We start from the raw sequence: 26,666 nt of genomic DNA, 5'->3' as shown, positions 1-26,666 counted from the left end.
TATGGATAAAAATATGGTGTTCTGGTTTAAATAATATTCAAGGATTTGAAGAATTTGTATACAGCAATATCAGGAATTTTGTCGCTAAATACGTCGTCACATGTATCAGGTGATCCGAAAAGTTTCTTTCGTTTTATAAGGAAATAATGGACGCACAAGATTTTCCGTTTTATATTATTTTATCGAATTACGTATGACCCATTTTGTTCTATCAAAATAAAGATCACAACGTTCGACGGATTAGGTTTCATGTTTGTATAGAAACGCGTCGTTGTAAAAGACGTGTCTGTAAAAGAAAGACACTTTTCGGACAACCTAATATTTCGTGATTTCCATTAGGTTGAAGAAAACAAGCTCATCCTCCAGTGTTGTTACTTGCGTATAAAATTTCACCTTTCCACCAAACATTCAGATATACCCGTATTTATATTTCGAACTTCGATTTTCGTGAAATTCTTTTCAAACGATTCTCATTCGATCATTGATTTTTGATGGCACGAATTTTACTATACAGTCCAGTAGCACCGTTGTTTATATTTCACGTAACTCCTCTATTTGGATAGTTAAAACAACAAGCGAATCATTGAAAAAGGAAAATGTTATTCTGAAACGGAATTGTGAAAAAATAACATTCGGATATAACTGAATTAAACCGATACATGAATATCAATTGGAATAGGTAGCAAAAGACGTTGTAGAGCGATGCGTGATATTTATTCACCTTTTACTTTGGACGCAGCGAATCTTTCTCATGATGCAGCAAGCTGCATACACTCTGCACAACAAAACGGTACCCCTTAGCGAACAGGAGCAAGGGGAGGATTCGAAAAGGGTCCATTTTCAGAGGGGGGGAGGGGGGCAGGCGCCTTTACACGCGAACGATAATGTATTCAACAACGTGCAGTGGCTCTCATCCTTGTCGTCTGTGCTTGCATTTATTTCTATCGCACAGTCCTATTTTCATGAAATATTTATTATTTCGTTGAAAAATATTCCTTTCAAAATGAAGATAAGATAGTTGGAATTATAATTCATGCATCGTTAAATTTTATTAATAATGATCTACTCAAGTAGCTGCTCATAATATAAAAAAATTGAAGAATATTCAGGGCTAAAGAATTTCATTTTTTTTTTCGATAAAATTGCTGCTGTTCGAAACTGGTTGGAAAAATAAATTCTTTCGCGCTCGGTATTAAGCGCACGCGACGCTGCACTCCGACAGATTATTAACCAGCTAGACGATAACTATATTTGTTATTGATAAAACCGATTATGAGTTTGAATGAATTACGCCTGTTTTACAAAGACATTAGAAAAAAAGTTCCTGTTATTAATGTACGACACAAGGAATTTTTTCCCAAAGTCTAAACAACATTCGGTCTTGAAAGGATTAATTACGCGACGTAATGATTACATTATTCGTTATTGTAATTAGAATTTATTCGTCGTAAAACCACAGCACTGATCCTCTCAGCAAATATACTTGTCTTAATATACATATGCATGTATATGTAAATACCCTATACTTTTATTACTTATAACAGTTTCCAAGGTTAATTGAAAAAATTGTTTACGCAGTGCATAGATCAAGTTACTCTTCATTGCTATGTTAATTTATTTGCTACAGAATACTATTAGTTATCTCAGTAAGCGATATACCTTCTTTGCTCTATTCGCATTTTAACAATTTTCAACTGTATTCGAAGAAATTAAATGTGCTATATATAAAAATTAAATTATTTCTCATCGTAATCATGATTTATTCGTTACAGAGCGACGATAATGATCCCTATAACCAATGTGTAACAAAATATCCACTTTCGTAGGTCCAACATGACAGAAGACATACACATACAATAATATTTCCCCTTACTCAAAAATTCAACGATCATTTCTCTCGATTCTCAAATCCAGCTACGTTCGAGACTAATGTAATGCTCCCTGCTCTCGAGTAATCTTCCCTAAATAATTTTCCCCTAAATAATTTTCCCCTAAGTAATTTTCTGCAAATCGAACAATGATCGGGAAGAAGCTGCTTGCGTAAATCTTTCGTTAATGGAATGCAACGACTCTCCTGTACAAAGTATGGAGAAGTGGTCGGTGTGTTGGGTAAAAAGGGACCCCCGAACCCTCGGCTCGTTAGCTAAGCCTCTTGTTACGGTAAAAGAGGGTCGTGCGCGTTCGCAGCATGTCATGGGGGTTGTATTGTCCCTCGAGGCAAGCATTTTTTATTTTCCACCGGGGGTAAAAGCGTTCCCTCGCGAGTCTACTCGCGAGAACCTTCTTTTTTCTCGTCGTGGATCGACCACCTCCGGTTTCTCGAACGCGGAAAAAAAAGGGAAGAAGAAAGGGTAACGAGGTGGTTTAAAAATCGTTTCGAAGCGAACAGGGGTGAGGCGCTCGAACGACGCCTTAATTAAGCGTTTTCGCCTTTGACACCCAGTTTCTCCTGTTTTTCAACGTGTTTCCTCTTTGTGCGTTTCTTTTATATTTCGCGGAAATTCCGTGAGAAATATTTGTACTCGAGAGTCACTTCTATCACTTTTGATAAAATGCGAAATTTTTCATTATCTTCTCGTAAATTATTTTCTTACTTTAAAATAGGTCATCGAAATTTTCTCGTAGATAGGTTTCCTTATAGATTTTCGAAATTCTAACGTCACATTTTCTACGCGATTGCAAGAATCGACTGATCGACGGCACAAACTTTTATTCATTGCGCATTCCTGTCAGATTTCGTATTCGTAAGATTCGTGCTCGTTTTCAAATTATTACCAACGAGATTAGAAAAAAGATAATGGAAAAAACCAGGATTACGAAGATAAATACGTGTTCATTTCTCGACTGTAAGAGCGAGAAAATGATAAATCTGTTGGCAAGGGCGTGTCAACGAGCCAGCAGAATTACGCTGGCGTTGCGGTCATTGATATTTATAAATGAACTTTGCATTTTCATCCAAAATTATGACAAAATATTTCAGCGTCGTGAAACCTCAGGAAATTAATACGCAGACCAAAGAATGATTTACGAACATGATTCGCCCGTAACAACATTTTTCTTCCTTATCTTAAGTATTCGAATTTCGAAGTTTCAGAATTTACATTTCATACAAGTACAGGAAACATAACTTGACGCAGAAGCAGCGTTCGGAGTTAAGAAAGTAACGTAAATTAATTGTTGACTTGGCAAAAGGAGAACGTTGATCACGTGCAATGAAATACAGAGCAGCGTCATCTTTGAGAAAACAGGGAATTTTTAAACGGTCGCGTTGCATTGGCCCGCGAGAGGGCTCGGTAGTTTCATTGAAAAAGTTGTTAATTGCAGGCGCGCGAAGTCTTGTTCCTTCGAGGTTTCGTTTTCCGTAATAAAAACGATTTCACGGGCCACTGACGGCGATGGCAATTAACGCACAGCGTTGTTAATTCGCCACTCGATTCCGTCGCTACTGATTGCTTTGCCGTGTTATTTCCTTTGACATAGTTTGCTTCATTATTCTGGTTTAGAACGCAATTTATAAATTATGACTTATAAAATACCAGTTCTATAGATTCTTTAAATTATAAATGTGAAATATATATATTATAATTAGAATGTAAATTCTATGCCATACATTTTAAATGTATTGAATATTCTAAATTATTTATTCGTTTAGAAACGAAAGGCATAAATCTTAGCGAGAAAGATAACGTATCTCTAAATTGATAAATTTTACATCAACAAATCGTTTAAAAAATATAGTTTATTAAAGCTACACAGTGTAACAAGAGTGATAACATTTTTAACGCATTAAGTAATAAATTGTTTCACGTTTAATATCGATTTAATGTATAATTGATAAAAATTGGAAAGATGAAGTGGAAAATGTTTTCCCGCGTAAAGAGAGCTTTCTGTAATCCTCACGCACAATAGAGTTTCTTCGTCTTCGCGTCGCATGTTCGTTGTGAATTAACACGCGTACCCCTGCACACGCGCTACCCCTTCGAGAGTTGCTATATACCGGGTGTCGTGCGACACGCGATGCGTCGTTTAGCGATCAAAATCGAACCGATCGTTTCTCGCGAGATATCGCGTTCCCAAGCGAAGACAATTTTCGTTGAATCTAATTGTATACCTACAACGCAATCACTAGTTTCCCATCTCTCAAATCCAATCAATTCTATCGAGGCTCACGAATTACGTTCACACTGAGGTAATTTAATTACAAGATTATCGAATCGAAAAAAGTAGCAATTTTCATCTGTAGATATTCGAAAACTCAAATACGTTCTGTATTTATATTAGCTTGTCCGAAAAGTTTCTTTCGTTTTATAGGGAAATAATAAACGCACAATGTTTTTTGTTTTATATTAGTTTATTGAATTATGCACGAACATAACAATAGAAATAGAACGAAATGGATCATACCTAATACAAGGAAATAATATAAAACAGAAATTGTTGTTCGTCTATTATCACCTAATGAGACGAAAGAAACTTTTCGGACAACCTAATACTCACACGGACTTGCGTATACTGATTTTATAACTGAAATTTACAATTGAAAAACGAACAAGATTCTTAATCTTGATACGATGTGAAATTTCGAAAAATGACGATTCCTAATCGTTTAGGAAGCGAATCATTTCTAATGAAGAAACTAAAACTCGGAAAAATGGAAACTCGTTTGACTTACAAGAGAAACACAGAGTAAAAGGAATCTCGATACATAGAGAACGCCGATGAATAACTTGCAGCGGTGCGCTCGAACGTGTGCATGTTTCATTCATCCTAGTGATACGTGAACGTACACACCTTCTAAAAATAGTATGAAAATCGCCGGACCGACTCGAACCAACCCGGTCTTTATTATCATACCTGGCGCGCTTCGTTGCACTTTCCCAGCAATCAGGTTTCCTCCTGTTATCGGTTATTCCCTTTTTTCTTTCTTTTTTCCTTTTCCTATGCTTCTACCATGTACCAGACACGCAAATTAACATTCAACTCCGGCTGGTCTATTAATCGACAAGGAACACATTGCGAGAGAAGGACACGTCATCCTCGCGATCTAGTATTTCAAAGAAGATGTTTGGTTCTTCCGTTCGTTGGTTAAATCAGTAAATCAAATCAAATATCGTTTGATATGCTAAAACGAATGGTGTTTGCTAGCAATGAATCCTATGTCGAAAAGTTCGCATCGTTAAATTCTAGATTTATCTATCAAATTCTATCGAAAGTTATAAATATAATCTTAGTGTTTGTAATATAACGTTCGAACATATGTTAAAACGAACAGATGTTAGAACGAAGCAGATTCTACAACAAATAGATTCGTTCCAACGTATAAATTATATCGCATAGCACTGATAGCGTGTACTGAAGATCAAACCAAACATAGATGTTCGAGATAAAAATTATTCTTCGTATTACGTTCGTATCGTTAATGAACGAGCCAGTTGGTCTCTTCTCGATCGAGACTCGCCATCCGTGAAATCGAGTCGTACGATATTTGTTCGCGAATCTTGCACGAGTTACACGTTCTTTTTACTGGTTCAGGTTAGGTTATAAAACTGCGAGCCATACAAACACGCACGTGGGTTTCCGTGTTCTCGAAGCAGGAAACATTAAGAATCGTAAGAGCCATTTAATAGCTTGGTGATGAACGATGGAGATTAAAGTGTCTGTAATAAGTAGATTGGAGAGAGGTTTAGGAACTGGGATCGGTAATAATCTTCTGTCGAAATCATGAATTACTTTGCTGTTCCGAGGAAAACCTTCTATTTTCGACTTGGTCTACTTTTAAGAAGTAAACATCTCTCATACGTTTCATCGAAATATCACACCAGTATTACTGTACTTTCAAAGATAAATTTTCAAAGCCTTTTTCGCGCGAACCAACATTCCATCAGTTGCATAGAAAATTAAACGCGTAAAGTATCTGGTCCACAAATAGAAACAGGTTAATATTGAGTTGGCAATTAAGTGATTGCGGATTTTGTCACTGGGTGGTATTGACAAATTCCGCAATCACTTAGTTGCCAACCCGATACTATCTCTTACCAATTCTTCAAAGCACCAGCTTGTAACATCTCTCGTTGCATTTACTCATCGCCTGTCGACACATGATCAAACTTTTCTTCCATCTCGATTATTTTCGAAGCCTTTTTCGCGCGAACCAACATTCCATCGGTTGCATAGAAAATTAAACGCGTAAAATACCACGTGGTCCACAAATAGAAACAGGTTAATATTGAGTTGGCAACTAAGTGATTGCGGATTTTGTCACTGGGTGGTATTGACAAATTCCGCAATCACTTAGTTGCCAACCCGATACTATCTGTAATTTTCGACCAATCGCAGGGAGACGCAATCGCAAGGAAACACGTCAACGGGAGTAGTAAATTCCCGTTACGATTATAATAATCGACACCACTAGTCGATCGATCCCCCGATTTCCGTTAAGACAATAGGGGTAGTTGAGAGGGTATAACACTGCGATTAACAGGGTTATAACATTTATATTTTAACACTTAAGTTACACTATCTCTTACCAATTCTTCAAAGCACCAGCTTGCAACATCTCTCATTGCATTTACTCATCGCCTGTCGACACATAATCAAACTTTTCTTCCATCTCGATTATTTTCGAAGCCTTTTACGCGCGAACCAACATTCCATCGGTTGCATAGAAAATTAAACGCGTAAAATACCACCTGGTCCACAAATAGAAACAAGTTAATATTGAGTTGGCAACTAAGTGATTGCGGCTTTTGTCACTGGGTGGTATTGACAAATTCCGCAATCACTTAGTTGCCAACCCGATACTATCTCTTACCAATTCTTCAAAGCACCAGCTTGTAACATCTCTCGTTGCATTTACTCATCGCCTGTCGACACATGATCAAACTTTTCTTCCATCTCGATTATTTTCGAAGCCTTTTTCGCGCGAACCAACATTCCATCAGTTGCATAGAAAATTAAACGCGTAAAATACCACGTGGTCCACAAATAGAAACAGGTTAATATTGAGTTGGCAACTAAGTGATTGCGGATTTTGTCACTGGGTGGTATTGACAAATTCCGCAATCACTTAGTTGCCAACCCAATACTATCTGCAATTTTCGACCAATCGCAAGGAGACGCAATCGCAAGGAAACACGTCAACGGGAGTAGTAAATTCCCGTTACGATTATAATAATCGACACCACTAGTCGATCGATCCCCCGATTTCCGTTAAGACAATAGGGGTAGTTGAGAGGGTATAACACTGCGATTAACAGGGTTATAACATTTATATTTTAACACTTAAGTTACACTATCTCTTACCAATTCTTCAAAGCACCAGCTTGCAACATCTCTCATTGCATTTACTCATCGCCTGTCGACACATAATCAAACTTTTCTTCCATCTCGATTATTTTCGAAGCCTTTTACGCGCGAACCAACATTCCATCGGTTGCATAGAAAATTAAACGCGTAAAATACCACCTGGTCCACAAATAGAAACAAGTTAATATTGAGTTGGCAACTAAGTGATTGCGGATTTTGTCACTGGGTGGTATTAACAAATTCCGCAATCACTTAGTTGCCAACCCGATACTATCTCTTACCAATTCTTCAAAGCACCAGCTTGTAACATCTCTCGTTGCATTTACTCATCGCCTGTCGACACATAATCAAACTTTTCTTCCATCTCGATCATGTATACGTACAGTTGCAATTTCTTCAGGCGTTCTGGAACTTTGAAAGGTTCAGTTCGACACATCGTTCGATGACTCCTCCACCATAAAGAGAAGAAATCCTTCGGGATCAGACAAAATCGCGAGAGAAACTTACAAGGAACTGGCTTCACGGTTGCCCGCGTTGCTTCGCGGTAAAACATGTAATAATTCTTCAACTGGATACAGGTCGCACGGAAATTGTACGATCGGCTGGTTGCCCGGTCACTAACCCGAGTCTCAGAATTATCGTCCACTATTTTCGAGTATAAGTTAGCTGTTAGCGATTACGTATTACTTTTCTTTTCGCCGTTACGTTTCGCGCCGCTAGTAATTTCATATTGATTTTCGCTTGGTTACCTCGTCAAAAATGTTGGTAATCCTTGTCTAACGCGCAACGACGTGTAATTACAAGATACACTTGTAATTTTTGTTTAATCAGAGATACGAATTTTTTCAAGAATATTTGCATTCTGATCGACGAAACGGAACAATATTTTTCTCTCTGTTTGAAGGAATTTTGTAAAAGGTTCGTTATAGATTCTTTAAATTCCCAAGGTATTAGTTTTCTATGTAGTTTCAAGAACCCAGCGACAACTTGAATTTTGAATTCGGATAATTTATCGAGTTCGTTGGGAATAAAAAATTTCGAAACTTCATTTAAGATACGTGCTCTTTCATGACTTCTCGAAAGTTACGCTACAAATTGACAGGAACGATATTTCGGGTGTCGAATTAATAATAATTTAACGAAACGAAATCACGACAACACTATGAATTTAATTGGAACAATATCACAGCGAATATCGAACACGTCATAATCCATCAGAGTCATCTAAAAAGTCTCCCGTTAATACATCACTCGCATCATCGATATGGCTGCAAATACCTGCATTCTGATCCGCCGTTCAACGCGATTCGATCGTTCTACCAATTTTTTCATCCCGCATTTTCCAAGATGGAAAACTGCGAGATAAAAGGGCGAAAGAGACGAATAATCCACTCACAGAGTGAATTCTATCTTCGATTCTTAAATTTCCTTCCACAAAGGGCACTCGTTCCTTCGATTGATAACGTCTATCGGTTATCAGTGAACCAAGTACAATGCAAAGCCGAGTGGATATCGAACTAAAGATAAATTCCCAGAAACTAGTGTTCGCGTGTTTATTATTCCAGCCTGGGTAACATTCGGTTACTTCTGTCAAAGTTTTCTCATTAACGAACCAAGAGGGCGGTCGAAGTAAGAAAGGGAAGATTCGAAGAGGATGAAAGGTGAAAAGGTTCGGAGACCGAGCGAAAATTGCAGGACTCGGATGCCGGTTGTTCGATCTGACGCGCATCGAGGCTTGGATAACGCAAACAAGTAATTAAAAGTTCTGGCTGGACGTTCGTTTAATCGGAATGGAGGTCGTGCGTCGCTGATCGAATCCGTATACCGGTGAAAATCGAACGGGAATGAAATAAAGGATCGACTTGTGTAAAAAGGCTCCCTGTTCCCGAGTTGTTTTTCTTCTTTTTTTTTTTTTTTTTATTTGTTGTCACATAGACCCGTGTTTTTTTCATTTCGACTCGTGGATCGTTTAACATTTGCAGAACAGGACGCAATTTGTAATATTTCTTTTTTTTTTTTTTTTACTCCAGTCAAAATTTAATTAATGTTTTATTCGAGTCTTCTATCGAATCTTCGATTCTTCTCTGTTGAGATCACGCGATTAATTGGTAGAAAATTTTGCCGTTGTTTAATCGTTAAGACGAGAGAATACGTTTTTTGTCGGTGGATCGTAAAGTTGAGATTCACGAGCAATGTCGCGAAATGGTAGATTTCGGTTGTGCAATTACTACGAATGACCCTCTCCAAAAATACTACGAGCTTCCTGCAACATCTATCACAGGAAACGAGGCACCCTGTGTCTCTGAACCGTAAGATTAAACGCGTTCAGGTCAACGAGTGCTTGCACAAAGTGTTTGCAAGACGCTCGAAAATTATCTCTGATTCATCGAGACTGACTCACAAGCCAAATTCGCAAACAAATGACAGTTTCGACAACGATATTTACTAAAATACATACGAATTTTTTTATGCAATCGCCAATTGTTACATATTTATGAATAATTTTTGGAAGAATAATATTCTTTCTTATTTTTGTTTTCTTTTTTCAAAAAATTTGTATAGAAGCTTGCCGTGCTTTTTAAGAAGTTGAAAACGTTTAAAGGAAGTTTATTCGTTAGCTAATTCAATTGTCAATGGACGATGAGAAATTTTCATTGGGAGCAAAGTTTCAAATTTTACTAACATCGGAATAATTTATTTGGATGCTGTCTGAGAAAATCTAGAGATTTCTGTATGCTACATGTAAATCATTAATTTACAAGTATTGACCATTCGGATGATAAGTTGATGATCCATCTCTTTCAATTGGCATTTATGAATCCTTTAAATCTGATGTTTGTAATATTTGTTGACGAATCATTGCAGATTTTATTTCACACAATTTCGACGCTGCATAATAAATTCGACGATAGTATTATAATTGTATATTCGGAATATTAATTCATACAGACACGATATTCAAATAAAATGATAAAACCCCCTCTCTCTCTTCTCTGCCTCACACACGCAAATTAGATTTTACGACTATTAAATCTTCCATCTTCGTCTCTCTTATGTATTAATAAAAATACATTATTACTACATAATCTTTGTTAATAAGAGAAAAATGTAGAAAAATCTTCTTAAATCGATGCAATAGAAGAAGGAAGACTCGAAGACGATTTTATCGCGCGTCTTCGAAGGCGTTCGAAATTTTTCAATTTCCTGTCGCCGCCTCAGTTTCGTTCGCGGAGATACAGGCCTCATTTCCGGTCGCGCCCTCGATGAAAGCGCGCGTCGATCTCGCGGCATGCTTGCGAATCGATACTACCGTCTATGGTACAGAAGCGGTTTTAGAGACGCTTACGACGAACAAGATGTACTAATGATCGTGGGAAGAAAGCCTCGCAAGATGAAATGTCGAAGAAGAAGAAAAAAGATATAACGGTGAAGTTAATGAGCAAAGTAGACGTAGAAAGAGAAAATTGAGAATCAATAAAGAGGACGAGGGTTTAAGCGTAGAATCGCGAATGAACTGTGTGAAAATTCTTCGCTTGTTGTAAAAGAACGAGAGAAAAGGCAAGGACAGGAGAAAATCAATTATGTCGTTGATTCTGATTAAGTAGAGTTTCTCTGAGAATTTGTGATTCTTTCTGCTGCAAAATAGTATTAACACGCCGAGTGAGTTGAAATAATTTCTTTCTTTCTCGTAGCTCGCGTTTCAGGATTTCAACGAGACTACCGTTACATTTTTCTTGCTTGAAAAACAAAATTGAGAAACATAGAAAATTCTTTCACGTTATCGGTTACGATTTCGATACAAACATACAAAAGCAATAAACGTCTTATTACAGTAGCGCAAAATACTGATCGGTTACGTCGCAATAAATAATCCTCGTCTTTTTAAAATTGAAAACTCTGCCAACGCCGCACTCTACCGAACAACAGAGACAAACAGCACGGAGGAAACATTTCCTAGCTCGATATCTACTTCCAGCAATTCATTTAATCAGATTTTCTAGATACATAGCCCACTTCCTTAAAGCCACCTTATTGAAACCGAATTCCACAGATTAGAATACTTTTCAACGAGAATATGCAAATATCTGAAGCATTATTCGATAGAAATTTCCATAACTCTCCTTTCGAAAATCCCGCTTTTATTGCTTCTATACAGCCACATTCCCGTCGCCAGTTCGTATTCATAAATCTTCCTAGCTATATTACATTGTTTCTATTTCTGCATAAACTCGGCACGAGTTCGCCTTTAGGCGCGAAAATAAGACGGACCTCCTCGACTCTGACTCCTTGCGGGAGGGCGTAACATAAATATGAGAAGAGTGCACGTCGTCGTGGCCAACGGTAGGAAGAAACTTCTCTGTGAACACGTAAGAATGATTAATGCGAGTTATTTCGAGCGTTGTCGCGAGGAAACGAACGCGACTCGAGAGCCACGAGAGGGATGGATATGTGGCCTCATAAATATACGATACGCGTTTCATTGACGGATACGCACGCCACGGTTATCAACAGACGTTCCCGTGTTCCATTGGAAATAGTCGGCCGTCTTGGTTAGACAGTAGAATAGGAAAGGCAAGCACCGACGCGACGCGACCTGCCGAATACTGAAACATACGCGCGATAACACGATCGAGAGTGAAACACGCCATTGAAATTGTTTTTCACCACTTAAAACTATTTTCTCATGGTGTACCTACTTTTGCTACAATGTTCATGTTGGTCTCTTCGTTCAGAGATAATTTCTTCACTTCGATACAGATTTCTGTATACCGTGGACCACTATGTTTTGTTAATAGAAAACTTGTTAATAGAAAACTCTCTATAGAAATAGTTCATTGCAGATGTTTTAATAATGGAAATAGTAATTTGTGGTATTTATAGATAATTTTATTACATACAAATAATAACAACCCGTGTTGTATAGTGAAAACAAATGAATACGCGTACGCGATGTTTATGCGTCTCGACACAAGTCAACGTTGATTTAGTCAGAAACACGTGTGTTTTCGGTAACTGCGAAAAGAACGAAAAATTGATATGAAACGATCCAGGTCAAATAAGGATTATTCGCGTATCAACTTGAACGATCCCATAGTTATAATAATTTGCAGAAAAACGCGAGTTGCGAGGCTTTCGAGGACTTGTCGGAAAGAAAAATTCCATCGATTCAGAATCCAGAAGCCGCGTATTTCGTTCTCTCGACTATCCGAAACGTACATCGTCACGTGCAATTTGTTCAAAGCCCCCATTTCACAGACCGTCTTCTCTCGCGTCGCATCTGAAAAGCGTGAGTCAAGGTATCTTTTCTATGTAACAAGAACCGTCGTAAGTGGTATTCAAAAGCGAATCGTCGAATCGGAATGACGATCACGGTTCGGCGTGGGCCAGGAGGCGGGCTTCTCTCAGACAGAAATAAAGTCACGTTCCAGAAGAGAAATACATGCGACCCATGCTGAATTCACTCGTCGTCAAGCAGCGTCGAGTCGCTTGCTGGATATGCCCACGCATAGACAAAGCCAATGGTTGGAGGTGCGATTCGAACAGCTTCGTGCGTTCCAGTTCCTCGAACGCAATGGCCGCGCGAGCAGATGGCGGAAAAGGGGCTAGCGACGCGCTGCTAATGGAGGGAAGATTGCAAAATTGCCCGGTCAATTGCTCGCCGTTTCACAAAACGTCCTTTCAATAATATATCCTAACCGTTGAGAACGTTATACGGCTTCGACTCGTTTGAATACGTTTGGATTTGTGTTCGTGTTAGAGTTTGCTTGAATTTGTTTGAACGTATTCCAGGGCCTTAATCACGTCCGGTCGAGTAGAAAACATTGACACGTTGGTAAGATGATGCTTCCAGATGTTTAATTGATTCAGTTAATCGTTTAAAGTGTGAGCCGTTGTAATTGGCTCGTCCTGTGGACTGCGTCGGTTTAGTTTAGTGTATTAGAGATGTATTAGAGATGAAATTGGGTGTTGTGTTAATTACGTAGGGAATCTGTCGTGTCTGATTTTTACTTAGTTTGTCGACATCTTCGTTTCTAATATAGATATATTCTCAACGCTTCTATTTACTCTTCATTTAAAAATCTTCTACGAAGAATTCTTTAACCTTTCATCGACCGAGTCACTGATCAGCCCAAAAGTACCAAGTTCACTTAACCCATCAGCGGCCCATTATCCCGTGTCCCGAAAATCCAAGTTCTCGCGTTTGCGGTCACTCTATTCCGTACGCTTTCACCCATTCCGGAGAGTATCGATCACAGCCGGTGGTTCTCTGGCGTTAAATACAATTTTCTGGAGTCCCTGGAGCCTAGCTTGGAGAGGTTGAAACACCATTCTGGTTGGGAGGGCCACGTTAAATCGAGGATATCTCCCCCATAGCGCAGAAGAGGCAAAGATCCCACGTAGTCGATGGTTAAAGTCTGGTCAATTGGTGTGAACGTACTCTGTGAACGTGTCCATTCTGGCTAGCGGCTTGGGAAGAGCCCCTTTAGAAACGTTCCACTGGCAGCAAGCCATCCATTAATACGAATTAGAGTATTTAACTTGGCAAGCGGGGGCAGAGAAGAATGGAGGAGGAAGAAGAGAAGGAGGAAGCCAGGGATAAAGGGAAGAAAGGGAGACGAGAATGGAAACGGCTCGAATCGCTGCGCCTCGCGGAAACAAATTGCCCGAATTGCACCGCCGCGGTCTAAATTCCATTTCGCTTCCTTTTTTTCTTCCTCTCTGTTTCGATCTCGCCGCGGTAGGTGTTATTCTTCATTTTCTGCATGTTCTCGTGCGATAGTAAAAACTGCGACAAATTGAAGTGATTATAGTCATTGCTGGTTGTATGGGAAACATTTTATTGTATGGCGTTGTGTGTGAGGCTTTAGCTTCTTGCATAATAAAATTGAAACAGATTTAAGAACTTCTGAAGGATTGATTTTATCGCTAGGAAATAGTTGCTCTTCGATATTCTTCGTTAGCAATTGTCGAAGTGATTATTACTTCTCAAAAAAAAAAAAAAAAAAAAGGAAAAATCTACATGATCTGTTCAGTCTTCTAGCTTTTTGTAATAAATTAATTTGTATGGAAAAGAGAAAGGTGGCTGGCAAATGTACTTGTGAAGGCATTGACAAATTAATTTTCAGATATTTACGACAAGAGTTAAAAAAATATTAAAAGATAATTTGTAAATTTGAGATAATTGTTTGTAGGGATGTAGAGTTTTAGCGAGGGTGTTGAAGTGGTTACCACTTCAACAGCAATGATATTCGAAGCATACGATATTCGAAGGATTTCTATTGAAACGAAAAAGACGAGATAATATCGTGGAATCGATTCTTTAGGATTTCTTTTTTAGACGTAGTTCCACTTTTTCTTGTACAATCACCCAATCGGCATTAATTTTAGAACGTTATAATAAACTGTCGCATTCCATAATTGCTTCTGTTTTTAGCTACTGTTAAGATAATGGCACTTGTAATTTATATTTTATGGCCATTTTCTGATATGCAAAGACTAAGAATATTTAATAGCTGGTTTAAAGTAGCTTGAGGTAAATGGTGTGTTAATAAAGTTATATTTTCCAACCTACATTCTTCTTCTACTTATTTTCATAGTACGCTTCCTTAGTGCAGCATTAAGTGCCCTCAATTTAATGTCGTCGAGGAATTATTAAAATCAGAAAGGGATTATTATTTCTTAAATTTCTGATAAAATTCATTTCCCTCTTTGTACGACGCTCGAGACGACTTCGAAGACAAATCACCAGAAATCTATTCATTTATTCGTTGATCATTTCTATCGTTATTATTATATCAAAGGAATATATGCCAAATAAAATGAACGAATTAATACATTGACAGTTTCATTATTTTTTAAAATAAACTGTACACATGTAGCTAGTATTCTTCAAGAGAGAGTCAGAGTTCGTCAGCCATATCACATCGAATTGAACAAATCAAATTGCAAAACGTCCATACAGTTGAAAGCATTCAAACGCATCAACTACAGAGATCATTAAATAACAGCTTCGATCCGTTTGAGAAGCGAAGATAAGGCGTCGTTCCCACAATCGACAAGCGAGAAACGTTGCAGACGAATTCGAGGCTCCTATCGAGTAATATGACGAAATTGCTGCTCGTTGCAATCGTTAAGCCGGATTCGAGCAACGACTGTAATTTATTTCGCTGTCTAATAAATGTCGGAGAAATTCCCGATAACTCGGTCGACGACGATTACACCGGTCCAGAAGAATCACACCTATTCTAGCCGGATGGACACGTCCAGCATTTTTTCCGATGTCGTCACACTGAAATCGTCTTTCCTGCCGATGATATAACGTTATCCGATCCCTTAATGCCTTAATGTCCCTTGAGTAATCGCCTTTCCGCTGCTCCATTTGATATCTCGCGGTAGCCAACTCGTTTGAATAGATTGAATGTTAATTTTAAAGATTTAAGAAGCTTCGTTATTGAGACGTCAGCTTGAAGCGTAGAAAATGGAACACAGAATTCATTATAGGCAATTCGTTAGTCAGTATTATAGCTATATTCTGAGATATATCATCAACGTATTTCTATATTTCCACGCATGTAATGATATTTTTATATTATAACAATAGTATTCTTCGCATTACGTTACGATACATTGTTGTAGCAACATCCACTGATAAGAAATATTAATATTCATCTTTAACAATAGAATTATCAAATTGTCAAATATTTGGATGAGAAATTCCGGTTCAACTCTGAATTCGAAAAGTCCGTTCAACATCTAAATCTGATTTAGAAACTCATCTAGACACGTGCAGCACGTCATATGCATTTACATACGGCATTTAATTTTGCGCGATTAAATTGGATTATCGCAGCATCGAACGTATGGCCATATTATCGAAGTTTCAAACGAGACAGTCATTCTTAATGCTGTTGTTAATTCCCTAACGTGATTATTCAGTTTTATTATTCAGTTTCATTATTCATCTAATCCGTTGCATAAACGGCAGTGTACGTTATTTTTAGCTGTTGACATTCGAGTCGGATTTCGTAACATGGCAAAAGAGGGATGATGTGAAATCCAAACTTAACCCTAATCCACGTCTTTACCGAAGATTTGGAAAATACCCTCCTACAGTATGGAGACACTTAGTATGTAGATTCCGTGTGGCTGAATGCTTGAATACCGAAGCTGTTCGGTGTTGATATACCATTCTCGATGTACATATTGTACATGGACAGGTAGGTAGTCAGAGACCTGGACAAACATGTATCTGCATGTGATATTTGATGCGTACATGTGTCTTCGGTATGTAGGTACTCGTAGTCTTGGCATTTAGGTATTCGAACACGCGCGTATCTTGGAATCCAGGTGCAAGGAATATTGACGAATATCGTGAGGTTCCCCTTGGAATGTCCAGGTGTTCGGGAATTTAGATATCGCGGAAACTATCGAATTTTGAAATTTTTCAGGAATTCGGGTCCATGGGTCGACACCCAACGATCTAGATACATCGTATTTCTTAGTGTGTGTTTGGGCATTCGGAAATTCAGGTAGCTGGAAATCGTAATTAGTTGATATTACGTCTATCTAGTATTATTCATGGCTGTTAAAATTTTCATTTTCGTCGTTGAAAAATTCATGCAATATCTCTACAGTCACAGTCTGATATCTTCCATCATTGGAATATTTCATTCATAGGAAGCACGAGTACATAAAATATTCGTCATCTATTAATAAAACTTCAATTCTGGAGTCTGGACATCTTCAGGACCTCGTAAATGTCAGAAATAATTCTCTCTCTAGTTTTTTAAATTGGATATTATGACACAACCATTTAAAGATCAATTAAGCTAACGATTAATTCAAACGCATAAATCTTCTGTTGTATGTGCGTTTAAGGAAGATACATATTAAAATAATTCTCTCGAAATTTCCTCGAACACTTGATAAATTATTCGCGAAAGACGTCTGAATCTTGAATCTCGTGGATATGGGACGCGTCCTCTGCTTATCGTGCACTTTCCGTAGCCGTATTGCGCTTATAATTGCGCGTTCATTTTCGTCCAAGGATTAAGCGGCTCAGACAATAAGCGGTTTAGGTATCTCGCTATGATGCGCGTTCTATCCGGATCCCCCTTGTGTCTCCACCCTCTGTCCCTTTTTCTCCTCCACCCCCTGTCGACTCGTCCGCTATTGATTCCAGGTTTATTCTTGGCGTGCCGGTCGCTTTGCTGGCGTCAAAACATCGGAAGCAAGGGTACCGTGTCGAGACTCTGACGCTTAACGCTCCTGGGTCGTTTAGTGTCTCGGGAGTATCGTTTTGGGGTGCAACAATTTACCCTATTTGTAATTTCACGCGCAGAGTCGAAGCTTTTTTATGCGAGATATGGTAGGTTTAAATCGAAGAAAGGCTTCTAAGTTAGGAAAAGCGTGTGTTGTTTCGTAATTTTTGGTTCGATGAGTTTGGTAATTGCTGACTCGATGTTTGATCCGACTTTGGAAAGACAAATTGAACAAAGCCAGGGTTGTAGTTTGCAACAAAGGAATGGCTTGTATCGTAATTTAAGAAACATTTGGTAACCAGATGTACAGAGTTTGAGAAGTTAGTGTATTTGAATTCTATCTCATCCCTTAAATCGATACTAACCACGAACAAGGGAACGAGAGAAGAAATTCATCTCTGTAAATTTATCTAATTTCTAAAATCACAAAATATTACAATTCTATGTGGTGGAGAATAATAGTCTGCTTTATAATATTCTTTCATAAACGAAAGGATTTGTTGACGCTGTTAACTGGTTTATGAAATATCGTTAACGATATGAGTTCGATCATAGAAAAATCCGAAATGAGCGAAAATTTAACGTCGATTCGTTTTCATCCCTTCGTAAACAGCGTATCTGTTTTGCCACGTTATTGACCACGATCAACATCATCGTACTTTCCTCGTCCTTCCATTGCTGCCATCTTCGCTGGTCTGCGAATCAGCAAACGGGTGAATTTGCATGTGCCGTTTGCCGGACGATAGTCGGACGAGCAACGTCCTCGCGAGCTGAATAAATTTCTCTTTCCGCGTAAGCTGGTCGTTTCGCGACCCAAACGGCATTAATAAATTAGCATTACAAGCACGCGCTGAATTTCCATTTAACGAGCCGTTTAATGGGACCGGTGACTTGTAAGTTACACCCTGTTTCAGCAATTAAATCTGGCCACGATAAAGCCTTGATCCGCGAGGGTACATTGAATCCAACAGGATACATGAGACGTTTGGACGAGATCGTTACGCTTTTTCATTTTATTGCTAATTAGAGATGTGACTGGCAATCATTTTTAACATTTTCCTTTTTGTCCCGCGTCTCTGTTAGACGAACGATGCCGGCTAATTAATGCTTTTTGCCTCGACGCTTTCAACCAGATCCTCTGGTAATTGAATATTTAAAACAGCGAATGCTTGGCAAACTATTAGCATTATCTAGGTAGAACGATAATTGTGCTATTGCCGGCATGTATCGACTCGAATGAAACGCGACGAGTATTTGAAAATGTGCAATTTCCTTTTTCTTTTTATCGAATTATACTCGAGACTTGTACATACAAGTTCTACCTACCTTTTCACATGTTAATAGCGTCAGAATTACACAACATAGTAGACTTAGCGACAATCGAAGTGGTGAATAATAATCGGCGCAAACACTGAATAATTGAACTGTTCAGATCGTTGCCAGACGAGTAACCAGAAAATTACTGTCGTCGAGAATTCGTTAAATTCGCGTAATATTAGTTAGGAAAATCTTTTTAAATTCAGCGAACGCTCATTTTCCGTAATTATTCGACTCGTAGGTTATTTAATTCGCGTGCCGTAAGTGTCGTGAGAGTCGGGATACGAACGAGATTTCAGCGCGTGAATAGCGCGGCTACGGATGTGGAACGGTTTCATTATGTCAGGAACAAGCAGCACCGTGAAGAGAGCGAGCTACGTTTCAACGTTACGCTACGCCGCGATACTTCGTATGTTAGATCACTCCTAGTGTGAAACCGACGGAATACGAAACGATATTTAGAACTTCTCAACTTGATATCTCAGCGGTTTTGCAGCCTCGCAGAGTTAACAGTTTAGCTGTTATTGTACTGCTGGATAACACGGAGACTTTAATGTTTAGACTTTAGGTTCAGGGATTTTGAAGTTATGTACATGGATATCGAGTACCTGGGAATAATTATTTATATAGGATTAATTATTTAGAAATGGGGTAGTTCGATGCTCTGAAAATCTAACAACATAGCCAATTAGAAGCATGAATTCTGAACTAGATAGGCATCTAAATTTTGTAGCTGCTATCACTGATTAGACATGAAAAGAAGCAAAACAACTAAGCATTACGACAAAGTTCTTGATCGTTCGTGTTCCTTTGTCATTACTCATTGACTGTGAACAGTTTCACGAGGAAACGAACGTTAAAAAAAAGGCGTGTCTTCACGCTAGCTATTAAACGCTAGGTAACATTTTGCTGTATTTTGCTTGTATTTACCTCGTCAATGGAAACGCGACGTACATAGAAACATTACATTATCTTCCGTCTATGTGACGCAATTAAAAGTAATCTTGAGACTAGCATAATGTCTCAACACTGACCAAACAGCTTATTCGAGCCCTATCGGAAAGATCTCTAGATCTTTAAACGAAATTGCATGAAAACAAGCTTTCTTTCCGTAAGAAAATACAATGAATACGAATTCGCAACGTTCGTCGATGCTATTACGTCACCGTACTTTGGTATCATGGCTGCTATTGCGTCACTATAGCGTCAGCGATACGTCAATACCGTGCCCATGTGTGTTCGCTCGTTTTCCATGGCGATGCATCGAATTGGAAAGCGCCTTAACGTTAACCAGTCCCATCTACGTTCATCTCCTACACTGCCCGACTTGACCAACCTCGATCGGTCACTGACTTTCCTGCTTTATCCACGCCGCTGCCGGTAATTCATCCCTGCACGCACCAGCAAAAAATCAATAAGTTTTGTCATTTTCTATTGTAGCAAAATCTATGGAAAATATCTCTTAATTTTTATTATACGAATGTGAAATCTTTGAAAGAATTAGAAATGTGTAGAATTCCAGAAGTTTGGAAGTTATGTTTCATATAGGAGTCTAGAATTTTAACGGTCTAAAATTCTAGAGCTACAAAACATTTTAACTCGAGAATTTTAAGAAATTTGTACAAAATAAACTTTAGCGTCTTTAATGTTTAATTCCTGCAGGTTTAGCTTTCACACTGCATAATTAATTTCTTCGGAATAAATTTCTTGTAGAATAAAAGAATTGATTAATTCTTAACTCAAAGAATAGAAGAATTGATTAATTTTCAACCCCTTTTGTGTTTGTAATAGTATTACCGTTATATATATATCGTTGTCGATCGTCACAATGGAAGAGAATAAATTCGACGAACACGTGGATTAAAATCGAATCCCAAGATCAAATATCGAACGTCGAAAGGTAAAGACTCAGTTAATTCCGGACAACGTTATTTCGGGTAATTTCATAGACCAACGAGCCTAAATAATGAAATCTTCTTTCAAATTTCAAAAAAAAAGGCCTAAACATCTCTTCTTAGATCGTGAATTTCACCACTAGAACAACGCGTGTCAATTTTTTACCTGATTAAACGTGTATTTATAACAGATCATAATTAATACTTAAAACGTTTACAGAAAAATAAGGAAAGCTAACATGCTCATTATAATATTTAGTAGGTGAAATAAATATTTATTGAGTCACATAAAAATTGACAGCTCGCTCGTAGAAAGTTAATCTCTAAATAATCAACTGGCAAATTCTATAGAAAGTCAAGTACTTTCCTACAAACCCGAAATTTCCACACAAGAACACTGTTCCAACTTTTTACCTAATTACACGTCTGCAAATCGCAGTCGAGGTTCGAACATCGACTAACCCTAGTCAGGGCTTTTCCTGTTTCTCCTCGTTTCGCACGCAATAACCACAAGACCCAACGAACTCCAACGCTACGGTCTACTGCCCCCGAAGGGGAAACGCTCACTGAATGGCCCCTTGTGTTATATCGTAGCTAGTTTGGATCCGACCCTTCGCAAAAAGCTGGACAACGAAGAAGAACAGACAGACCTGTTGTTAAGAACATGGCGATTTTTCTCTCGTGGAACGACGAATTCCCGCGAAACTGACCACACGCGGAGAAAAAAAACAACGAATTCCTGTGCCATACTGATAACGTTCAATGGACCTTCTTCTTTGAACGAAGAAAAATCGCCCCTCTTCCGAATCTTATGGCTCGGCTTCTAAATGACGATAAAAAAAGTGCTCGTTAATGATCGTTCCAGACACGATGCTCGCTATAAAAAAAGTTCCTTCCTTATTGTAACTGCAAATGGTACAATTAAATTCAAGGACGGTCGTTTATGAAAATTGAGCAGTAAGATGTCGGTGGTGTTAGTTTGGTTCGCGTGAGAGATTCAATGGAGAGGTTGAAACGAGAATAAAGTATTCCAACGAGGAAGCGTATAAATAAATTAAGTCGAAGGTCATTTTTTGCTCGTCTCCTTTGTTCATTAATACATGCTGATGGTATTAAAATATGGCTACGTTATTTTTGGAATTGCGCGTCTTGTTTAGCAAAATCCTCTTGCTCGATCGAAGCAATATCGTTAATGAGACTTTACAAGACATAAATCGTAATGTAATCGCATCGACGCAATATACGCGCCAATAACAGCAAATGTATTAATCGATTGATCGTATTAAGAACGAGGAGAGAATTAAGACGATTGTTGGAGGTTAATCCATTCTTACGAACACGTCTTTTAACCGGTTCTTCTCAGGTTTCTGTTCTTCCCGTGTCCCCTCTACCTCGCCAAAGAATCTCGATCCATCGTTTCTATCTCTTTAGAAAATTGTAATGAGTTACAAATTACATACAGGTTACGTACATTTCCTTTTCAGAATTTGATAACTTTACGCTAAATGGAATAATCGAATAGTTCAGAGTGTGTGAAAGTCCATTTGTTTCACCGCTGAATTTATTAACGTTATGCAACGATATGTGTTACGGCTAGCAAATTGTAACTCGTCGCTTGTAAGATATCACCGATGATATTAAAGTCGAATCGCGCGTTTAACTTTCTTTTTCTTCGCGTAATTTTTTGGATCGTTGCACGTGGCTGGTCGATTCTTCGTTGCGGAAAACTTGTCAGAAGTTAGCACAAAGCGTTCTACATCGTAGGAAATTAATTTCTGGCTCGACGCGTAGCCTCTTTCGTGGAAATGGAATTCCGTTCGTCTTGCACGTGGCATCCGGAGACTTTGATGGATTCTGCCACGTATCGGCGGCTTGTTTATCGATGCCAGAAGAAATAAATTGGCTGGCTAAGTTCGAAGAGAAGTTTCAGCTTCTCGGAAGAGGAGCGTTGGCCTTGTACGGTTGATTCGATTTAATCGGCTCGCACAGCTGCTGACCGAAGTTTACGAAAACTTCGCGAACCGCATGGCGTCCCCGACTTTCACGCACCTCCCTCTCTTCAGTTTCTTCGGTTCTCGTACTTTCTTTCACGTTAATAAAATACACGGTTAACCGAAAAGTTGCAACATATCTTCATAGAATATTCTCTTTCGTGCTACTTTATTTTCTCCGTTCTCTTCATTTTTCTTATAGACCTGTAGGTAATTGTTAGATAGAAAACGTACATATGTGTGTACATATACTATAGGAACATATATGTTCTCTATAATACACTGAATTATATTACCCATGCCATAAGTGTGCTACAAAGAAAGGGTTAACCAGCATGTCAAAGAAGATGGATGAGAGTGGGCAAACTCGTTACATGTACATTATAAGCAAAGGTCCTTTTATCATCGTAATTATCATCAAAATGTACTACATACAATTATACATAAAGTATTACGTATAATTGTAGTATATTACAATTATATGTAAAGTATTCTACGATATGTTCTTCAGACGCTATGACCAGAAAAATGTGCAAAATACTTAATATACAATAAATAAAATACAAAATAAATAATTAAAAAAAGAAAACGGATGCTACAAAAATGTAGTGAATACACGTTACGCAAAAATGTACAAAGTATGCATAAATACTTCTTAGAATTAGGTTTCTCATATTTGTACAAATTCACAAACATAGATACAAACGTCGATGAAGAAACTAGGAGAAAAATTGTCTTTAATCGTCGGTTTAATTTCAGCCGTATGAATTTACATAAAAATTCGTCGTTTAATTACCAAAAGCACGAATAACCAATCTTACCCTGTGAGATTCTGAAAAATATCCAGCAAAACGTATTTTCACAGCCTCGTATTTTCAGCATCGATCTGTAAATAACAAACGACCAGTCGTACGATCCCCTGGCTAGCAAAATGGATCTGCCAGAAAAATGGTTTCGCAAGGGTGAACAAATTGTAGTTTGGAGCACCGCGTGTTTCCAAATAATCTCGAAAGATGAGCACCGCACGAAACGTCCGTGAGCTGTCTCTTTGGAGTTATGTCGGCGGCGCTCATTTTCCATCCTGCCCTCGCAAGAAATCGGTTCCATTTTGCGGCAGGGGTTGCAGGCCTTGGACGCCGTGCGCATTCGTAACAGTATTCTTTAAGCGGAAGACGTTAGTCTTCGTTGAGAAGAATTGTCTTACGGTGACGCGACGATCGCATGCAAATGCGGGATTATGTAATTGCGAAGAAGCGCGAAGAAAAGAGGATTACCGCGAGGATTGAACACGGCAACCTGGAAATGGAACCGAGATGGTTTTAACGTGTATTAGGAATTCGTAGAAAGGAGACGAGCAGGATTCTCTTGACGAACAGGGATTTTTAGATAATACTTTTCACCATGCTGACTCGTATAGCGTGTAACTTGAATTATTCCAATACATTGTTCAAACAATTATCGTGCTTTTGTTTTCGTATGTTGCGACAAAATGATTTTTCTGTTGATAAAAATGTTATAATTTTAAGAGTCCTTTGGATAATTGGATTTTGTACGTAGAAGAAAATTAACGAACCAATTTTCTAAATCTGGTAGCTTGCAACGTTTCTGACATTTCTATCGAAAAAGATTCTTATTTACTAAAGCAATATGTACGTTAATCCAGAACTAATTTAACCGAAATACATAGCCTATGGTCGCGTAACAAGCGATAATAGAGTATAAACACGATTTGTACACGGTTCTCCATTAATCTCTGTCCATAAACCCAATCGTTTTGCACAGGATTCAATTTATTCGTTGATATTATAATTAATCCCGGTATACGTTTCATCTATACCATAATAATACTAAAAACAGGATTATTAAGAGGTTGATGAATGAAACGATGGAAAAAGTAACGAGCAACTTTCTTCTTATATTTTTTTTTTTTTTTTTTTGCCTTTCTCGACATTTTCATCGAATCCTAAGGTAAAGAGGGAAAAAACGAGAGGGTTGTAGCATGCTGTTAATCGACGCGCGTGCAACACGCGAAATGATTTGTGGTTTGTCCGCGGCGTCTACTTCTAATAGCCTGTATCGAGCGTATTTATTGTCGTCGTGACGTGAAAAATTCATACGGGCACAAATCATCGTCTCGTTCTCAAGTCGCATTTAAAATTCTAAAGTCCGAGTTGTTGTTGCACGACTCTATCAGGATTCCACCAATGGAGTAATGTTTATTCGAGTTTCTTATTTACGTAAGGCGTGCCAGTTCGATCCATCGATCCTCTAAAATATACATAAGCGCGATAAAACGTTAGGATAAACGGGAAGGAAATATGGCGAAAACAGCTTCGATGTTGCGTATTTGCTCTTGGAATGAAAGGATTAGTCCGCGATGCAGCGTAGTCCTTTTGCTCGCTGAATGGTATTATCTAAACGGCCGCGGTGAACCGCGACATTCTGGTGGAGATGTGCCAAAATATTTGCTATTTATAAGTGCGGTAGAATATCTAGTATTCTAAGAATCTTCATTAGTAGGAATTTCTAAGAGGTATAACTTGGTGCTTAAGAGTTGCGATATGCATTTGAGAATTTTCGCGCTCAAGCAGTATGTTTGAGAACTAAGAATTCTGCTACTTAGATATTCTGCTATGTAGCAATGTTTGTGTCAAGGAACTTTGTTGCTCGAGTACTCTGCTACCTACGATATAAGCTTAATATATGTAATAAAGTAAATGCTTAGGGTAAGTCAGGCGATCGATTCTGGAAAATCGAGTTTATTTTGGGAATAATTAAATTAAACGCAATAAAAGTTAATAACAAATCTACTACAAATTTTACCTGGAAAATGGAGAATCGATTTTCTAACTGCTAAATTACAGTTCTTCTCTTGCGATCTATTCGATTCAGCAAATCACTGCCGGTAAAACAAAGCAAAAGTAAAGATATCGGTTGGCGGGTAGTTTGAATTCTATAGAATTTACATATATATTTTCTAAATTATTTTCTAAATATTTTCATATTTAAACGTCTTTACGTATTACAGATAATTTAGAAATTCCAATAGCGAGATATTTTGCCATTCAGGCATAATACCTAAGCCTTGCTATCTACATAAATATTCCATTACCTAGAGGAATTGAATGATTTTTCCAAAATCGCTATTCGATACTTGATACTGACCAAACGAAAGGAATACATGGCATAATCAATTTTATTTTTATTTGCAGCACATGGTGCAGACAGGCATGGCTGCGCCCTACGGTGGGGGTGTCTTCCCCCCGCCGGTAAATGGCGTAGCGGGTGTCGTTGGGGCGGCTGGTGCGGCCGGTGAGGTGAAACCACCGCCCCCGGTGCCAGTGAAAGAAGACAACAGTGGCGCACCCCAACAGCCACCACCCAGCGGTCCTCAAGTTCCACCACCGGCTGGTGCCCCACATCCTACCGCCCCCGGTGCCCCAACCGCGGCCAGCTTCAGTCCGCCTCCACCACCGAACGGCGTCGATCAACAGGCTATTGTATGTCATACTTCCGTTCCATTATTTGCTACTTTTATTTGCTTTAGTTTTCCTTCGTCGTGATTGGTCGGTACCGTTTGATAGTAAATAATTAGTTGATTACCGATTAATCGATTAGTCTCTTTCCTCGCGTCGATATCATAAATATGCGAGCGATAGAATATACAAAATCCACGATTGAATGTAAGCAGATAATTCGTCATTTTAATTCGTACGATCAAGGGCAAGGAAAAGAGCATTCGCTCCATTTCTTTAACGGAAACTTTAATATTTACACAGCTGCGTTTACGAATAATAATGAGATAGAAGGGCGACATAGTTTTACGATTAAGCTATTCTAAGAATTCTACATTCTGAAAAAAACTTCAGAAAAAAATTTACCGCCTACCTGAAACC

The 26,666-nt window shown here is 38.4% G+C and overlaps 1 protein-coding gene across 2 annotated transcripts in view; it reads left to right on the top strand.

The window, feature by feature from the left end:
• Positions 1-26,666, top strand: part of LOC117205981 (RNA binding protein fox-1 homolog 2-like) — a 346,747-nt gene that overhangs the window by 213,443 nt on the left and 106,638 nt on the right. For both annotated transcript variants that reach the window (XM_033444875.1, XM_033444876.1), the window contains one exon: positions 25,983-26,270. In XM_033444875.1, the coding sequence (XP_033300766.1) occupies positions 25,983-26,270 (288 nt within the window). The remainder of the gene's footprint in view (positions 1-25,982; positions 26,271-26,666) is intronic.

This window comes from Bombus bifarius, unplaced genomic scaffold (genome assembly GCF_011952205.1).
Source record: "Bombus bifarius isolate JDL3187 unplaced genomic scaffold, Bbif_JDL3187 scf7180000007996, whole genome shotgun sequence".
Lineage (NCBI taxonomy): Eukaryota > Metazoa > Arthropoda > Insecta > Hymenoptera > Apidae > Bombus > Bombus bifarius.
This window is presented reverse-complemented; position numbering and strand designations above follow the sequence as displayed.